Consider the following 18257-nt stretch of genomic DNA (forward strand, 5'->3'; position numbering starts at 1 on the left):
GACAAGTTATCTGTAAATCTTGAAGGAGGTGTTTGTATCATTGCATTTTTTGAGTGCGGAATCTCATGTAGTGACATGGTCTAGAAGCCCCACTCTTTTGGCCCTAACCCATATATCTTAATGATATGCAACTTCTTCCTCCCATTTTCCAAGGCAGATGAACAGCTTACTAAAAAAAAAAAAAAAAATGTGTTGCCCAATGATTTTGGAGATGTCCACAGGCCAAGCCCTGCGACCAACCCCCGCTGCTCACGGATGAAGGCCGTGAGTGGTGTAGGGTTGGGTGGTTATACAGCGTTGGCCACAGGTCCTGGCCTTCAGCCAGGCCCTGCAGCCAACCCTCACTGCACATGGCCAAGAGCCATGCGTGACACAGGCTTGGGTGGTTATAGGAGGTTGGCAGCAAGGCCTGGCCACAGGCCCGGCTCTATGGCCAACCCCGGCCAAAGGTCTTGCACGTTGGTGGTTGGAGTAACATAAAGTAATTTACTTTACATTTTAAGAAAGCATAGAAATTCTCTAAAAGAACAAAGGTGACAGGGACATTATAGCTAAAGTTAGATTTGAATTTACTCGCATAAAACCATGGAAATTGAGCAGTTATAGTTATGGCTATCTCAGGCAACTATAACTCGCGCCCTATGGTAATTACAACTTGCGCCTTCATGATATCTTTTATAACATCAGTGATAATATCACTGTAACATTTGCAGTTACATTATTAATAGGAAAACTGTGAATGGTGGGAGCAAGAGTTATAGTTACCTTAGGGCACGTGCTAAAGTTACTTGAAATAACCATAACTATAGCTGCTGAATTTCTATGGCTTTGTACGAGTAAATTTAGAACCTAACTATAACGTCCCTGAAACCTTTGATTTTGTTAAGTGACTATTTATATAAATATATATATATACAAATATATATATATTTATATATAAACTAATGGATACACATTTTGATTAAATTGTTTAAAAAAATGATATAATAAACCATGTAAAACTATACCTAATACCATCAACTGCTGAAAATGTAATTAAAAAACATTAATAAAATACAACTTAAGAAAACAACAATTACAATTTTAACTTCAACTTAATACAAAATTATTAAAGAGCATTCTATTATTATTCCATTCGAACAAAACATTTAAAAATGCAAAAGTCCAAGAAAATATTTACTACTGAACCTACAACCTAAGCAACAGCAGTGAAAATATTCACGTTAGAGTGGTCAGATTTACAATGGGCAGAAGGTTGGGTTTTGGAGGGACTAGAATTACTTTTCAGACTCCAACCTAAACAAAGGTAGAGGAAGTATTGGATTTAGGAGGGACAGAGCATTAGCACAATAATTGAAAATGCAGCTTCCGCATAAATGAAATAATATAAAATATATAAACAATATCAATTAAATATACAATATAAAAAAATTAATTTACTGTTTATTAAATAATAGCACTACATATTACTACATAAAATTAAAAAATAATATAAATAACAATTCCACACTACTTCCCTACAAATCAAACCCACCAATTGTAAAAACTAAAAAATATTTAAAATATATATCGATTATTTTTTATTATCATACACAAAATACAATTTGAACCAATTCAAACAAATATAAAATTTGTATTCAGCAATTTTATAGAACAAATACTTATAAAATGTTGTAGAAAAAATTACATTATCTTTAATATTTACTTCACAAACTAAAGAATTAACAATGAATTGATTTATAGTTTAGGATATATATATATATACAAAATTAAAAATGAATTGATATTTTCTACCCTATTCCCTACAAAACACCCTGCCAAAATCAAAATATAATTGAAAAGTAACATTCTGATATAAAAAGGCCACACCTATTACATTGAAATAATAATAAAAAAGAAATGTAATACATTTTAATATACACAAGCGTATACTTAAATAATTAAATTAGCAATAAAAAAGTAATACAGTGACAATTTGTAATATATTACAAAATATATTTTTTGTAAACATGTCCCATCTTATTCCGCGACAAATTCAACATTACACCAATAAATAAAAAAAACATATTTCGTTGATAAAATACTAATCATTTTACAATACATATATTCACACAAAACTATCAAATAATAATTTAGAACAGTAGAACTGTTAAACATTCGAAAAAAGTCAAAAGCAGTTATTACAATCAATCGTACATGAAACACTTTTTTTATTTAACATTTCAATATTAATAAAAATAACAATAGTCATACCTGTGATAATATGACTCACGATATTGTTGTCACCAACGTATGTTTTTTTAACTATATTAATATTACATGATCTTTTACATCGGTATTAGAGTTAAACACCACTAGCACCTGCAGTAAATCTAAGCCAGATTTTTGAAACAGAGAAATTATAAAGAAATAATTTCAAATTCGGGTCATTCAGTTCTGTGGTTTTTTTAGTTTTTTTTTACCAAAAGGCAAAATGAAGATGGAAAAGACAACATATGTTCCTTTAAACACACGGCAGCACATTCGAAGAAATATTGTGAGTGAGAAATGTAAAAGGAGTCCTGCTCTACAGGTGCGGAATATAGGTTACACTTGAAAAGTGTTATGCTAAGGCAAAATTAATCAAGAAAATGTATTCTTATAGGGCGACACGGGTTAACGTAGATAAAGACCACGAGCAAATGCAGAAGAAATGCATTGAATTATAGTCTGGTCGGGTCTGGTGCAGGGCAGAAATACGCTCATTATGGTGTGAAGGCAAACGAAGGACTTGCAGACACCTAATATGTGAGCCATTTAAAATTTTGCAGAGGACAACATCAATATATTCTGCTAGCCATGCCCTTGAGGAGAGAGAAAAGAACAAGGTCTCCGGTACTGAGCGGGGTTCTCATGCATGAAACAGCTTCTGCTAGTACACGTTTTTTCAGATCCCATTAGGATTTTTACTTAACCCATGGTGATTGTTTTATGTAATTTGTGAGTTTTAATAACAATGCTGGTTGTGTGACATTTCATTAACAGCATTTCTTCCTGTCGTCTGGGAGAGACCAGGGGCGTAGGAGAGAGGAGTAAATCAGAGGGGCAGGTGACAGGGGGGGAAGAAGGCAGGATAAGCTAGTTAGGATTATAATGAAGGGACCAAAGTGACATTCATTCGAACAACTTTGCTTCCCTCTGCCTGCTCCCATTCCCCCTGCCAACCATTGCCTATAGTCAGAGTGAATGCAGAGGTTGAGATGGATTACCACTTCTGCTGTTATGTATACAAAGCGCTATAGTAGCTACTGTGTTGTCCGGTGAGGTGCATTTTGAGATACCTTGAATCACCTCCTTTCCCATCATTTCCATACTCCAATAATCACTGGAATTGAAAAGTTATTCTATCGATATAGATAAACACGCATATGTATTGCTGCTGAACCAGGGCAGGAATGATGGCAACAAACACAAATGGAGCAACGTAGCACACCCAAAGCACACCCTTATATTACATGTTGGCAAATAGCCCCTCAATGTCAATTTTCATAATCTTGCCCAACCCGTCAGCTGCAGGAAATGTGTTTGCCATTTAAAAAATTGTGGCCTTCTCTTGTAGGATTGGCTTGGGCTTGGAAGGGAAGAAGGGATCAGGAGAGTGGTTCAAGTAGAAAATATCATCACTCTGCACATCATGCAACAATCTACCGCTATGATCCAGAAAAAGGAGAAAAATAAAACAAAGCACTCTTCAGTCTTCTAAGCAGCATCCCTCACTCTTCCCCACCTCCACCTGATCCCTCGGGCTGAGCATTATTCTTATTAAGAAGATGCAAGCCTTCCTTATGAACATGACGGTCTGGGCCGCCATGCTGGCGATGGCGGCCCAGACCACCATATAATAATTGTGGCAGAACCGCCACTTGTGTCCCTCCCCCACTGCCAGGCTTCCGCCACCAGGCAGCCTGGCGATGGAGTGCTGCCCGCCAGATAATGTTCCTGGTTCCACCAGCCTTTCCCTGGCAGTTTACCCCACCAGGGAAAGGCTGCAGAATGGGTGCCTCGGGCCCCCCTGGGGGCTCCTGCACTGCCTATGTACTAGGCATGGGCAGTGCAGGGACCCCCATGCACAGCCCTATTGCGCATTTCACTGCCTGGTTTATGGGCAGTGAAATGCGTAACGGGTGCTGCTGCACCCGCCAGACTGCTACATTGCCGCCGGCTCCATGTGGAGCCGGCGTCAATGTACAGGCCCTGCATTCAGCTGGGCCGGCTGATGGAAACACTGCTGCCGGCACCGGCCCACCTGAATGTACATAATGTGGCCAACAGGGTCTTCTGCACGCTGGAGGTCTTTTGTTGACCGCCAGCACCGAACTCGGCGGGTTTTCCCAATGAGTTCGTAATGACCCCCACAGTGCATTGCACTGTGGCACATACAAAACTGTGCACATTGCTGACTCCCTAACTCACTGTTTTCCCACATATATGCAGTTCAAATGTTTGTTCTGGGTGGCCCTGATATTACTCACCAAATATGCGGTCAATAAGATATTCCTTAATCACGTTCCATAGAAGAAATTCAAGTGTAAGGCCAAATTCAAGTGTAAGGAGGCATTAACAAGTTGATTATTAGTTGATGTAGATGGTAGTCCACCAAAAGTAATAATCTCACTATTCTTGTTAGGTCCTGTAATAAAAGTTTCCTTTAATTAAACCAGTGTCCAGCCCCAAGTGGCAATCACACAGAGCAGACAGTCTTAACTTAAGAAAATGTGTAAAGTAATGAGAAGTAACAAAACAGTTAAAAAGTAAAAAAATACAACAAAATAATAACCACAACACTAATTGATAGGAATAGTTAATAATTTAATAACCAACATAACACCATAGCAACAAATATGCACTATGAGGAACTAGAGATATCCATTTTTAAAGTTTTAAATGAAAATAGTGCAGAATAGCATTATTCAGCAACTGTAGCCACTTGGTTGTTCTTGATCTGGACCTAGGCATGATTTAATGCTGACCGTGATGGAGCTCGGGTTGGATTCAGCAACTAGCTTTGTAGCAGTCCAAACTTTTACCCTCAGACATTCTCAAAAATAGAAATCAAAACTTATGAGAAGGACAAGTCAACAGGCTGTGGCCAAGAAGGGTTCCATGAGGCCAGATAACCTTGAACGAGGTCTGGGTGAGGCCTTTGATTTTTTGAGGAAATCTCTGAGTGAGAAAAATTCAAAATTTGCAGCCAAGGAAGGCCCGTAATGGGCTGGATACTTTTAGCACCTTCACCCAGTGAAGATTTCTACATTCAGACTTAGGGCCTGATTACGAGTTTGGTGGTCCATGGACCGCCATGGCAGTGGTGGCAGTCCAACCACCGCCAGGTTGGCAGTCAGACCACTGTATTATGATGCATGGGGTTCCATTGATGAAACTGCTAGGCAGCACAAACCACTGCGGTTGCGAGATAGCCCAATGAGGCTCTGAGAAGGCAGACCACTAGTGTGTCAGCCAGACTTATTATGATGGTGCTTTCTGCTGATGTCACTGTGGCGGTCCATCCACTACATCTCAGCCAGAAGAAACAGAGGCATATAAGGCAGAAACTCAATTGTAGGCAGCTTTTCACATTCTGTGCTGCCATAGAACCTATCCTTCACATCCTGCCACTTCTGTTAGAAGGAGCACAAGATCAATACCAACGTTGACGCAACCAATGCTAAGACAAAACACCTACCTGTATCCCCAAACTCAACAGCAAATCGATGTGCCACCATACACCTGATATGGGGGCTGTGCACCTTGGACCAAGTATAAATTTGTGTGTCCCGGGTCAGAGTAATTAAAAAAGTATCACCCAATCCCAGCCCCATGATGCCGCCTGTGGACAGGTCACTGACACTGCACCACCACACTACATAAAACCACACGTCTGCACATTCCAGTTTCAGGGACAGTGAAGTGTACAATATATTGTGTTACACAACAGTAACACCACATCAATATAACACCTACTAAGTGAATTGACACCATCACATTGCTCACATGCCATGGCCTGTCATGATATTGAATACACATATGTATGGATTTGTCATTTAACCCAAACATTCCTTCAATGCAACATCCCTGTAATATGAGAATGAAAGGTAAATAGGATGCACAATATTTTGTGAGACAAATATCCAAAGCTCACAATGTAAACAATACCTGTAGAAAAGGAATGGTGGCATCAGGGGGACCCCAGGAAGGATGCCTTCCTGGGACACATTGCACATTGCACATGCCCCTAAAAAATGATTTGCACAGGAACTGGGGCTCCAGTATCGCAGGGACAACCAATGGTATAACTAAGGGCCTAATTATGTGTTTGGCAAACAGGAACACCCGTCCGCCAAACTCCTAACATGGTGGCTGCTGCGGTAGTGGTGACCATCTAGTTGGAGCTATTGTGAGTTTCCTGCAAGACTGACAGGCGGAAACAGAGGTTTCCACCCATCAGCCTAGCGGGAAACTGGCAGCAGCATTATTTCCAGTTCGAAATCGAACCAGCGGCAATGCTGTTGCCGCAGGGGGCACCAGCACCCTCCCAGCAGACAGTGAACATTGCGAGGGGGCTGGAAAGAAGTATTATACACAATATATACACTAGTAACTAAAAACAGGTAAGTACACATTCAGAAAACAGTGCAAATAGTGAAAATCTCATTAGGTTGCAATGGGCCCAGAGGGAACACAAACCATATACTAAAATAGTGGAATGCGAAAGTCGGTTTCCCACCTAGGCAAGAGTAGTGTGTAGAGGGGCACTGGAAGTGTAAGAAAACAATAAAGGTAAGTATTAGACTCCACCCCAGAACCCAGGAAAACAGGACTAAATCACAGTAAGTTTCCTGAAACACACAAGAAGGCATGATAAAAGATAATGCAAGAACCAGAAGATACTGCAAGACACCAACAATGTATTCCTGGACCTGAAGACCTGTGGAAGAAGAGGACCAAGTCCAAGAAGCACTGAAGAGTCCAGGAGTCCCTGCTAACCCGGATGAAGGTGCAAAAGAAGAACCACCAGTGAGAAGACAAAGTCAGTAATGCACTAAAGAAGACAGATGCGGGTTCCTGGTTGGTGCAGAAGATATCCCACATCGGATGGATGATTGCAGTCTGGTTTGCATCACTGGATTTCACCAACAAGCCTTGGCACCCACAAAGCTCTCAGTTAGTGTAAAATGGCACTGCCTGGGACCAGGAGAGACCTGGTAGCCTCTACCCAGGAGGAGGAAGCAGAGGGATCTCTCAGCAACTCAGAGAGCCCTCAGAAGACCAGGCAACATGCACAGGAGTCCCACAGCATGGGGACAAGGGGGTGCAAATGGAGGCCCACCCAGCAAGACACATAGGGGTCGCATGCCGCCGGAGAACCACTAAGAAAGCTGTGCATCACAGGATGGAGTGCTGGGGGCCTAAGTTGGGCTGTGCAAGAAGAACTTTGTGGAAGATCGGATACAGTCCTTGGCAACTGCAAGTCACGCGGTGCACAGGGGTACTATCTTGCGTGGGGAGGCAAGATCTTAACTCCACCAAAGTTGGTTAGCTGGACCTTGGGACTGTTGGGGTAACTTTAGTCCACCACCCGTGATGCTGGATCCATGCTCGTCATCTGGAAAGGGGACCCACGCCACCAGTCGTCACTGCAGAGAGGTGCCTGCTGAAGCAGGAAGTGACTCTGTCACTTAATTGGAGATTCCTTCAGTTCTTCTGGTGCAGGCTGAAGACAGGCAGTCCTCAGAGGATGCATGACCTGCAAACTGTTGCAGTTTCTGGCAGGAGCTGAAGTTCCCGGAGTGGTCAGTGGTTGATCCGTCAGTAGAAGATCAAGTAAAGAATGCAGAGAAATCCTGCTGCAGTCTGGGGGATTGGTCACCTAACCAGGTAAGGATCTATCAGGGGAGGGCTCTGATGTCACCTGCTGGCACTGGACACTCAGATGCTCCCAGAGTGCCCCACCACCTTGGAATCCAAGATGGCAAAACCCAGGGACACTCTGGAGGAGCTCTGGGCACTTTCTCCCCTTTCGTTTGTCCACTTTCTTACCAGAGCAGGCATGGGGGGTCCCTGAACTGGTTTAGACTCGATTATGCAATGAGGGCACCATCTGTGCCCTTCAAAGCATTTCGAGGCTCTGGGATTATTCCTCTCCCATGCCTGTAACACCTATTTCCCAAAGGAAATGCTTTGTTCTGCCTTCCTGGGCCTGAGCTGCTCAAGCAGCAAGAGGGCAGAATCCTGTCTGTGAGGTGGCAACAGCTGGGGCTGCCTTGAAAACCTCAGAAGGCTGGTATGACAGTACTGGGGGTCCACTGTGGAGCCCCCAGAGTGCATAGGATTGTGCAACCAATGCTGGAATCGGTATTGGGGTACAATTCCCAGTTGTTAGATACCTTACATGGCCATATTTGGGGTTACCAGTGAGAAGCTGGACATAGGTATTGATCTATGTCCAGTGCATGCGTAAAATGACATCCCCACACTCATGAAGTGTGGAAAAATGGTCTTGAATGATGTGGGGACACCTCTGCTAGTGCAGGGGTCCCCTCACACACAGGTACTTTGCACCCAGCCTTTAGGGTTGGAAGGCCTGACATATGGGTGAATTATAAGTGACCTGGTGCAGTGAATATGGATGTTAAAGGATGCACACCATTTCACGCAGGCAGCAATGGCAGTCCTGCAGAAGTCTTTGCATGGACTCCCTATGGGTGGCAAAGGTAATGCTGCAGCCCATAGGTATCCCTTGGAACCCCAATGCCTTGAGGTCCTAGGTACTATATACTATGGACTTCTAAGGGGGGCAGTGTGCCAATTTGGAGTAAAATACTGAGTTAGCAGGCATCCAGTGACACTTTAGAAAACAGTGAAACATACTGACAAGCAGGCCACAAAACCATAAGCACTAGGGTCCTGACTAGCAGGATCCCAGTGACACATTCAAAAGACCCTGACATCAGGCAGAAATTGAGGGTAACATGCCAAAAAGAGGGTACTTACCTACAGTGGCCATATCCAAGGATCTACAGGTCTACAGGGCGTGAGACTGATGCCACAGTTACATAGCCACAGTATCTCTACCCCAGCGTGGTCTATGTCCCATAGTTGGAGAAACATTTGACACTTCTTGGTCTCTGCAGGCTTAGCATACGTAACCTACATAAGACCCACATTTCCATCACTTCAATGCATGACAGTATATCTTGTACCCATCCTCTATGTGCGTTCAGGGTTGTGTGGCACTCTGATCGACACAGTGAGTTTTTCATGGGTCTCATACAACAGTTTGGCAAGGACACATGTGGGCTGAGTGAACTGTGGGAATATACACATTGCTAATGAGATCATAAAATGACTCAAACAGTATACATATGCATCTCATGCTGTAATGCACTTACATGTTGTTTTCCATTTACAAACATCATATCCGAAGATATGTCATTGTATAGTTGTAAAGTCTCCTTGCCTAGTTATAGGATTGCAACAGAAGGGGAATCTAGTGCTCATCACACAAAACACAAAACAATGCTAATGTGAAATACACGGAGTACGTACCACCACTGCAAGTACCATGTACATCCCACGATTGGTACACCAAATGTGACAACAGGCACCCGAAAAGTCTAACTGATACTCCGAGGCACATTGTAGCCTGTAAGGAAGGAAAGGAGGTTCTTACCTGTTCCTCTGGTGATCCATAGTGCTGAGCACACAGGGGAAGTGCCTCCTCAACGATCCTTTCCATCTCCAGCTCCTCAGTAGAGAAAGCAGGGGCCCTTTCACCTGCTTGACCTGGCATGATTGCTCGCAGAGGTGGCATACAACAGCTAAAGTGGTGGAGTAATTGATGGCAGCAGTGTCAGGAGTCAAGTGAGTGAGTAAACAAAACATGGTGTACATGTATGCCACATATAGGGTCATCACCGATGACGGCCAGAGCCATTGGCCCACATCTGTCACAGTCACCAATGTTAGTCTATGGTTGTGTTCACCACAGTTAAAATTGCCCACTGTGTAGTCAACTTCCGCCGGGTGCCACGGGCGGTACCTAATGTTCAGAGAACTAGGTCAGGCTTCTGCCATTTAGGCAATTGTAACTAGTGTTGGGCCCTGTTAAATGAGTCACAACATCAATATATGTGTCTGGTCATGTCAAACAATGTGCAACTGCCTTGTTGTGTGTGTCCTCCTACACAATCAACAGTGTAGTATCTCGCTGGTCACAGATGGGATATTACGGCGGTACACTGTCCACTGCCGGTGACAGTATTTTTGGTGGTCGGAACAGACTGTTAAATTTCAGAGGGCACATGAGGAACAGATAGTTTGGTGTTACACTTCCTGGCCACAGAGTCCTTCCAATATGGAGTGGCCATATCTGGTGGTATGTCCCAACCCATGTTCAGTGGTCTGTTAAGAGGTGTGCCATCAGCAATAAGGAAACACATTGACAGCTATATTATGTTCACGAGACATGAGGATTTATCCAATGTGAAGGCTGACTTCTATGGTTTTGGTTGCCTCCCAGATATGGTGGAGCCATTGATGGCACACATATTGCCTTGGTGCTACCCCAGATCAGTGAACAAGTCTATCACAACAAGAAGCACTTCCTTTCTATCAACGTGCAAGTTGTCTGTTTTTCAGATTTCTACATCTCAAACGCCTGTGCCCAGTTTCCAGTTTTAGCTCATGATTCCTTTTAATGAGGAACAGCACCATGCCCTCACTGTTGTCACAACTGCAACCAGAAAGGACCTGGCTGGGTGGTAAGTCACATCTGTCCTTATTTTGTGTGTACAATGTCAGGTACTACAATCAAGAACTGTGGGGCTTATGTCTCATTCCATAACAGAAGCGTTAGCATATCTAAACTGTCTGTGGTTTTTGACACCGCTGAGGAATCCAACTGCTCCAGTGGAAGTCCTCTTCAATGAGGCCCATGGAAGAACAGTGGGCAGTGGAGAGGGATTTGGGGCTCCTGAAGGCCAGATTTTGCTGTCTGGACAGATTGAGGGAGCCCTCTTCTACTCACCTGTGAAGCTGTGTCAGATCACTGTGGCATGCTGTATTCTCCATAACATCACCCCACAGAGGAATATCCCTTACATCCCAGAGGAGCCTGTGGTGCCATCGGGTGAGAATCTGGAAAGGGCAAATGAAGATAATAATGGTGAAGAGGAAGAAGCCGACTTGCACCAAGATCTCATTGACAGCTTCTTTTCATGAGTGTAAGTATGTATTTAGATGTCATTACTTTGACTGTACAATGAACTGTAGTTGTGATAATGTATGGAGTATATTTTTGGAAATAGTTAGGGAGCTGATGCTTAGGCAAAAACTGCCAAAGGGCGTTTGTTGAGGAAGCTATTGACACAATCACATTTTGATGATATTGCTTTATTTGTGTCAGATTTTTCTAATGGACTTTTTTCTCTAGATGTCTGCTATGTGACTTGTGTCATATGTATGGTTTCATAACTAGATTCCTTGTTTTTTTCTTTGTTCAGGTACCATGAGATCTTCATTTGGGCATTTAAGAGTTGTGATATTGGCAGGTATATTGTGCTGTTGTGACATACAAAGTGGAAATGGATTGTTCTTGGGAATGTATTTCACAGACTTTGGGTGTAGAGAACCTGTGTCAAGACACCTTGCACAGTGATAAGATGGAAGTGCAGAAGACTTTGTTGGACTTGTTCATCATTGTTGTGTGGTGGTCCTGATGCTTCATGTGTGTCATCATGTGGTCATTAAAATGTTGTTGTATGCCACAATCATGTCTGTTCCCCTTCACATTGGCTAAACACTCTTTTTGTCTGCACTGTTTATAGCCGTTTATGTGTTTCATCATCGTAGGTCTGTGGCACATAACTGACATTTGTTTGTGTCATAACACCAGATGCAGTAGCACTGGATTGCAATGACCCTGTGATCAGGAACAGTTGTACTGCCATCTCTATATGAGGTGGGCTTCTCTTTGAGAACCAGGGATATGGCTCCAGTTAATGACATCAACCATATCCATTTTTGCCTACTGAACAGGACAATGGCTGATTTATCCATTCCTACATTGCTCTGGGGGTCTGTACCGGTATATTTGGTGGCCCACATAGTCTGATATAGTCATGTCTGAATTTCTATGATTCTGACATCTTGGAAACGTGTATGAATGTGTTGGTGTGTACTGGTTGTAAATCCTGAGCTGGACACATTGTATGTTAAACATATCCCTGCTTGTCCAAGTAGCTTGTATCTTCATCGTATGGTTTGTATGGTTCACATGGTCTTACATATCTACATAACTAAATGTGAATTTTAAGACAGCAGAAAATGAGTTTGTGATGGGCGAATTTATTACTATGATAATACAGAAAGTCAATTTGGGGCAAAAAGAATCACAAATGTACAGTGAAGGGGTCAGTCCTGGTGAATGAAATCATTGGAGTAGACACCACACCATCGGAAGTCCAGATCACTCCTTGCATTGGAACTGGAATGTGGTTCAGTCCACTGAGTGTATGTGTGACACACAAAGGAAGACATTAAGGTAGAGGTTTCTTGATGACAGTGGTGGGTGTCTTGCCATCCGCACCTCCTGGATTCTTGCTTGGATATCCCTGCTTGCGAGGAGGGGGATCAGCTGCTGCAGAGGCAGGAGTGGCTGAGGGTGGATGTGGCCCTTTCTTCCTACAGCAGCTGCAGATGTACTTGGGCTTAAGTTATTTGGCCCACTGTAAGGGGTGGATGGTGGTGGAAAAGCCTTGTTCAAGGTTGTGTGAATGTCCCTCAGCATCGCTGTTAAGGTGCCTATGTTTGAATTGTGAATTATTTGGATCATATTCCTCCTCAGCTGCTTAATTTCCCAGAGTTCAGTTAAGACCTGGCCCATCACCCCTTGGAACTCCTGATAGACCCCCCAAGATGTGGCTGATGGTATCTTGGTCAACAGCAGCACCTCACTCTGCTGGCCCACGGCATCCCTCCCACACACCCTCCCCCCACAAGCCTTTGCCCTTCGCACAGGGTGCGCTCTCCAACTGGGTCCTGGACTCTCAGTATCAAGAGTGTTGGGTTGTACCTCAGGATCCAGGACTGGGGTGCACAAGATAGTTGAAATGGTGCTGGGTACACAGGTTGTGGGGGGTGCATTGTTGCCTTTGATGTTGAGGCAACAGGACTGGGAGGTGTAATTGTGGGCACAGTGAGACTCACTTTTACTGTTGGACCAGGTTGTCCAGATGTACCAGCACGGTCCTCCACATCCACAAGTCCAGGAGTGTTGTCATCACTTAGGTCTTCATCCAGGCGTGGTGTGTGAGTCTAGTTGGTGGAGAAGGTGTGCTCAGGGGCTGTGCCAGGTCGACCTGTTGAGTAAGAGGGTACATTGGTATTGATTGAAGTGTGACATCTATAGCCAAAGTTTTTGTGTTACAGTAATTAGAAATGTGGGACACTCTTAAGTGGTAGCTTAGCCTATTATGCCATGTTACCATGGTTTTGGAGTCTTTTACATGACATGTGAAGCTTACCTAAACTATTCGACGCAAGCAGCTCATTCGATGTGCTGATCAGTTGCACTTTGGATGAGGGAATGAAAATGACATCTCACCACTGTGAAGCCAACACAAATGGAGAGGCAACAAGTCCATTTGACCAATAGGAGGCGTGGTGGAGTGTGATACAGGGAAACACACAACTTTGTTGTATCTGTACCGGAAGTCATCATGTGAGCAGTGCAGTGTCAATATGTTTGCTGCTGCTACCAATCTGCAGATGCATCTTATTGACTTTGGATTACTTACATGATAAGATGTCATTCCTGTCCTCAATGTTTTAATCTTTGGATACCAGGTCAAAATGGAACTATTTAGACACGTATGTCTTTGAGTTGAGTCCCAAGTGATCAAACCTCATTTGAGAGTTCACTAACAGATGTATTGGGACAAGTAAACACTGGGCTGGTGGTTGGGGTTACAGAAACATGGGCCTATTGGGCTTTGTAGTCAGGTCACTCCCTCTACTTCCCAATACTTGACAAATAATGTCCTCCCAGGTGATAAACCATCATTGAGAGCTCTCTAACAGATTTATTGGGGCAAGTTAACACTAGGCTGGTGGTTGGAGTTACAGAAAGAGCGCCTCCTGGGAGTTGCAGTCAGGTCCCTCCCTCTATTTCCCAACACTTGACAAATGTTGGGTGTTACATATTTGTTGCCAAACTGCATTTAGGTTGGAGCACTCATTTACATGTTGAGACATACCTTGAGTCCTGGGATGAATTTTTGATATTGGAACACTTTCAGGTACTGTTCCAAATGATGGCATGTATTGGGCACTGGTAGTTGTGATGTTAGGTGCAACAATACACATTAGCAGTCTTACATTTCAGATATTTTGGTTATTGAATGTTGGTAAAATCAATGATCAACACTGTGACAAACGCTGAGCTGTGAGCATGCATGACATTGCTGTTTGCAACAGTTTTTGTGTTGTAACTTACCAGACTCAGCTCCCCCAGTTATTCCTGTCAAGCCCTCAGGATGCAGGATGGCCAAGACCTTTTTCTCGCAGGGAAAGAGTTGTAATGGGGCACCCGAAGGGCCACCACCAGTCTTGCTGGCCTTCATATTTTGCGTGGAGGCCAGAGAAGGTACCTTGCCCATCATGTCGTTCCCCCTCTTCCTAATATTCTCCTTTGTGAGCAGGGGGGTGACTACAGCTTTCACTCTGTCGACAATCCTTTGCACAGTTTCATTTTCCTAGGGAAAGGAGTGTGCTGGAGTTGGGCTCCAAACAATTGTGGTTCTACTTTTATTATTTCATCCACCATGGCTCCCAACTCCTCCTCTGAAAAACAGGGATTTATGAGATGTAACATGGTGGGGAATTAACGCGGGTAACAGGGAGTTACTTGCAAAAAGAAAGTGATGTGGGGAGTAAATGGAGAAAATTGAGTGAAAGGAGTTTGAGGGATAGTGAAAAAAGGGGTTCCTCACATCTCTTAACAAAACCAATTATTGGTTGCAGTGAAGATACAAAGGGTCATGGACTGTGGAGGGGTGTGTTTTATAGTATGGTTGAAGGTGTGTCCACTGGGCCCATGATTGACATCTGTGTTGTTTTTTAATTCATCCAGGGGGCACTTGTCTGGTGCTTTGCTGAACGTATGCCACCGTGGTCGACAGCCGTTGGCGATCCACCGCAAGAAGATCACCACATGGACTGTGTGTTTGGAATTGGCTCAGTAGTTGGCTAAGGCACAGACTGAGCTGGAGTACCAACTGACAAAATAACAGACCGCCTCCGGCGGTCAGCACTTTGGCTTGATGGGTGGTGGTTCTGGTTATATACTTCATAATATGGCAGTCTGCGCACCGCCACCACAATGGTCTTTTTGAGACCACCGCCACCATGGCAATCTGGTGATCTGACCGCCAAACTTGTAATCGGGTCCTTAGTCACTTTTATGGAGATCAAATTCCTCCAGCGGGGCAAGGCTACAAGCTGTAGCCAAACATGGCTCCACATGGCCCGATACACTCTTTGTGACTGCCTGCTGAATGAGATCTGCTGTTGTGGAAAAGTTCCAAGTGACAGGGACCTGGATCTTTGGCCCAGTGGCAACACACTTTCAATGGTTTTACCAGTCCTTTGGAGGTCTTTGGGGCCAAACACCTTCCATGTCTCAAGTTTTTCAGGATTTTAGGAGGAGTACACTTTGACATAGCCAAGAGTTTCTGCATCCCAGGAACTGCACTTGGGATTCAAGGCTCACTCTAGCAGAAGCCACCAACATGGTCCAGGGTAGGTCCAGTTGAAACTGGTCAGCCTGGCTCCTCAGGGAAAGGACTTCTGGCAGCTTGTTGTATCCCTCTAGCCTAACAGGAGTTCTGCTAACCGACCCTTGGAGTTCACTTTTTTTGCCCTGTGTACAGATTGGAGCAGGTCCAGCCTTTTGGGTCGACTCTCAGGTCTCAACAGCAGGTGCAGTCCCTTTTCTGTTTTCAACAGGCCAATTGGTATTCTGTGAGGGTGCCCTGGATGGCCACATTTATGTCTAGTACTAGCCTGTGTGTTTTCTCCTCTGTAACCTTACCCACTTTTGCAGCAGTTCCTAGTCCCCTACTGCAGACAGCACTATAGTGCCCCTCTCAGCTTAAAACAAAGAATCTTTCTTCCCCTATGAAAAGCTCCTATGCCCACCCCAGACCTGTGGGGTGCTGTAGTTCACTAGAAGCATTTACCTAAAAGACCCTGGCAACACTCTGTACCATATACTAGGGAGCAATATGCAAGTAAAATATGCCTATTTTAACATATTTTAAGGATCTTTAAGGATCAGTGCACCTGCACTGTAGCCTGGATAGCTGAGCCCCAGTGCACATTGTCAAAAAATCAGCAGCATCAGTCCAAAGAAATGGCGGTGATTATGCACAGAGTCATTCTTGCATCCAAAATACTGGAAAGCATAATAATAATTGGTGAAAATGTCAAGATCAAGCCTCCACTGCACGCCAAGTATGGAACTTCAAAAAGAGTGTTGCATGAGTTGTATCCACTGGGATAATTGTTTAACGTCACTAATCACATCCCATCAAACGCAGTAGATTAAAAAGTTTCCCGTATATTCACCATCTGCAATGCAAAAAACAATGTTTTACCTCCAAATTGAATGTAATAATTAAATAAGTAAATTAATTTATCAATTACCAATTAAGTTCCATAAAATCAAGACAAGGCCACGTCCCTAAAACATTAAACAAAATCTAAGCTCACATATATATTTACATGTTTCTATGTCTGGAAGAACAAAATAGAAATGTCATTACATTTTTTTCTAAATTGTTTTCCAGCAGGAGCAGTGCTTGTAATGCCCAGCACGGTAAAAGCTACGTTATATGCCATACTTTGAGGTTTTTCTCTTTGTGTCTCGTTTTACCATGCTATGAAATGAGGAACTACTTTTAAGAGACCTGCCCCTGCATAATATTACTGTATTGTTATGTGAATAAAATGCGTGTGTTTTTTTCAAATGATTTATGTAGAGCCATGTTATTTTTTTCTTTACCGGTGTTAGTCATATTTGCCTGATGCCTCTGTATATATTTTGGCAGGTGTTTATGTCATTACCTCGTTTACCTCTGCTTCTTTATTATTTAATAACACGGGATATTTTTTTTTATAGGTGAAAAATGCCGAAGCTTTATTACCCTAACCCCTCTAGAGGATCGAGGTAAATATAATCTAATAAAATTTGAGTTTACACAGATGCCATCGTTTCTCATACAGAACAGACCAAAGCAGCATGTGTGGTAATAGACTGGTTCCCTATAATGGTGGACTTGTTATCCTTAATACTTTGTATGTCTCTGGCGACATAACACAATAGAACCTTAATTTGGAGGTTTTTGCTTCTTCTACTTTGGATCTGTTGAGAAACTGAATGATTCTACTGGCATTTAACTAGTAAATACACAAAGAAACTATTAAAATTGAATGAAATATTATGAACTTTGTATCTTGTGAACATTCATGCTGGACTTTTATATGTATTCAATTTATAGATTAGATTGTGGATGTATAAATGTGATAATCAGGATTGATTTCAACCTTTTGATAAATTTTGCTTTAACAAAAATACACAATGATATTCCTAATAGTGTTATTTCAAAATGCATTGCTAGCTTCTAACCGATGCATCAATTCCTGTTGATATATAGCATCGTTTTATATTGTGGGAATTCGAACTAACAGGTATAGGGTACTGTTAGAAAGGATTTAAGCTTCATATGCAGGGTCACTGTTGGCTTTCTTTCCCCAAAAAATATTCTTTCTTTTCCTATAAAGTATTTTTTATGTGTGGTAGCAGAGCAGGAAAATATTTTCCACTTTCTTACAAATGCCTTTGTATGAGATGAGGGACGAGAAGAGACAGCTGTTATCGAGAGACGGCGGAGATTGGCGTTGCTTTTATGGTCGAGCCTGAGAATGCATGTGCTAGTGCATGCATCTCGTTTGCAAGGGACTGTTGTGTTCCATAAAGGGCATGGAGCCTGCATGCCGCTTACCATTTGTTGGTTTGCGTGACACTCTTCTTGACAGGCCCGTAATTCGTCAAGGCACGCCTGGCATCATTTCCATTTCTCTGTGTGAAGCAGGGTTCAAGCACTAATTGATGCAACTTAATTAGTGCCTGTCCACTGATCCTCAGATTATCGAGGTAC

The 18257-nt window shown here is 43.1% G+C and overlaps 1 protein-coding gene across 1 annotated transcript in view; it reads left to right on the forward strand.

Moving 5' to 3' along the window:
• LOC138246144 (germ cell-specific gene 1-like protein) overlaps positions 1-18257 on the forward strand; it is a 200746-nt gene that overhangs the window by 97595 nt on the left and 84894 nt on the right. The window contains exon 2 of the mRNA XM_069200420.1: positions 17219-17266. Coding sequence (XP_069056521.1) covers positions 17219-17266 — 48 coding nt within the window. The remainder of the gene's footprint in view (positions 1-17218; positions 17267-18257) is intronic.

This window comes from Pleurodeles waltl, chromosome 7, assembly GCF_031143425.1.
Source record: "Pleurodeles waltl isolate 20211129_DDA chromosome 7, aPleWal1.hap1.20221129, whole genome shotgun sequence".
NCBI lineage: Eukaryota > Metazoa > Chordata > Amphibia > Caudata > Salamandridae > Pleurodeles > Pleurodeles waltl.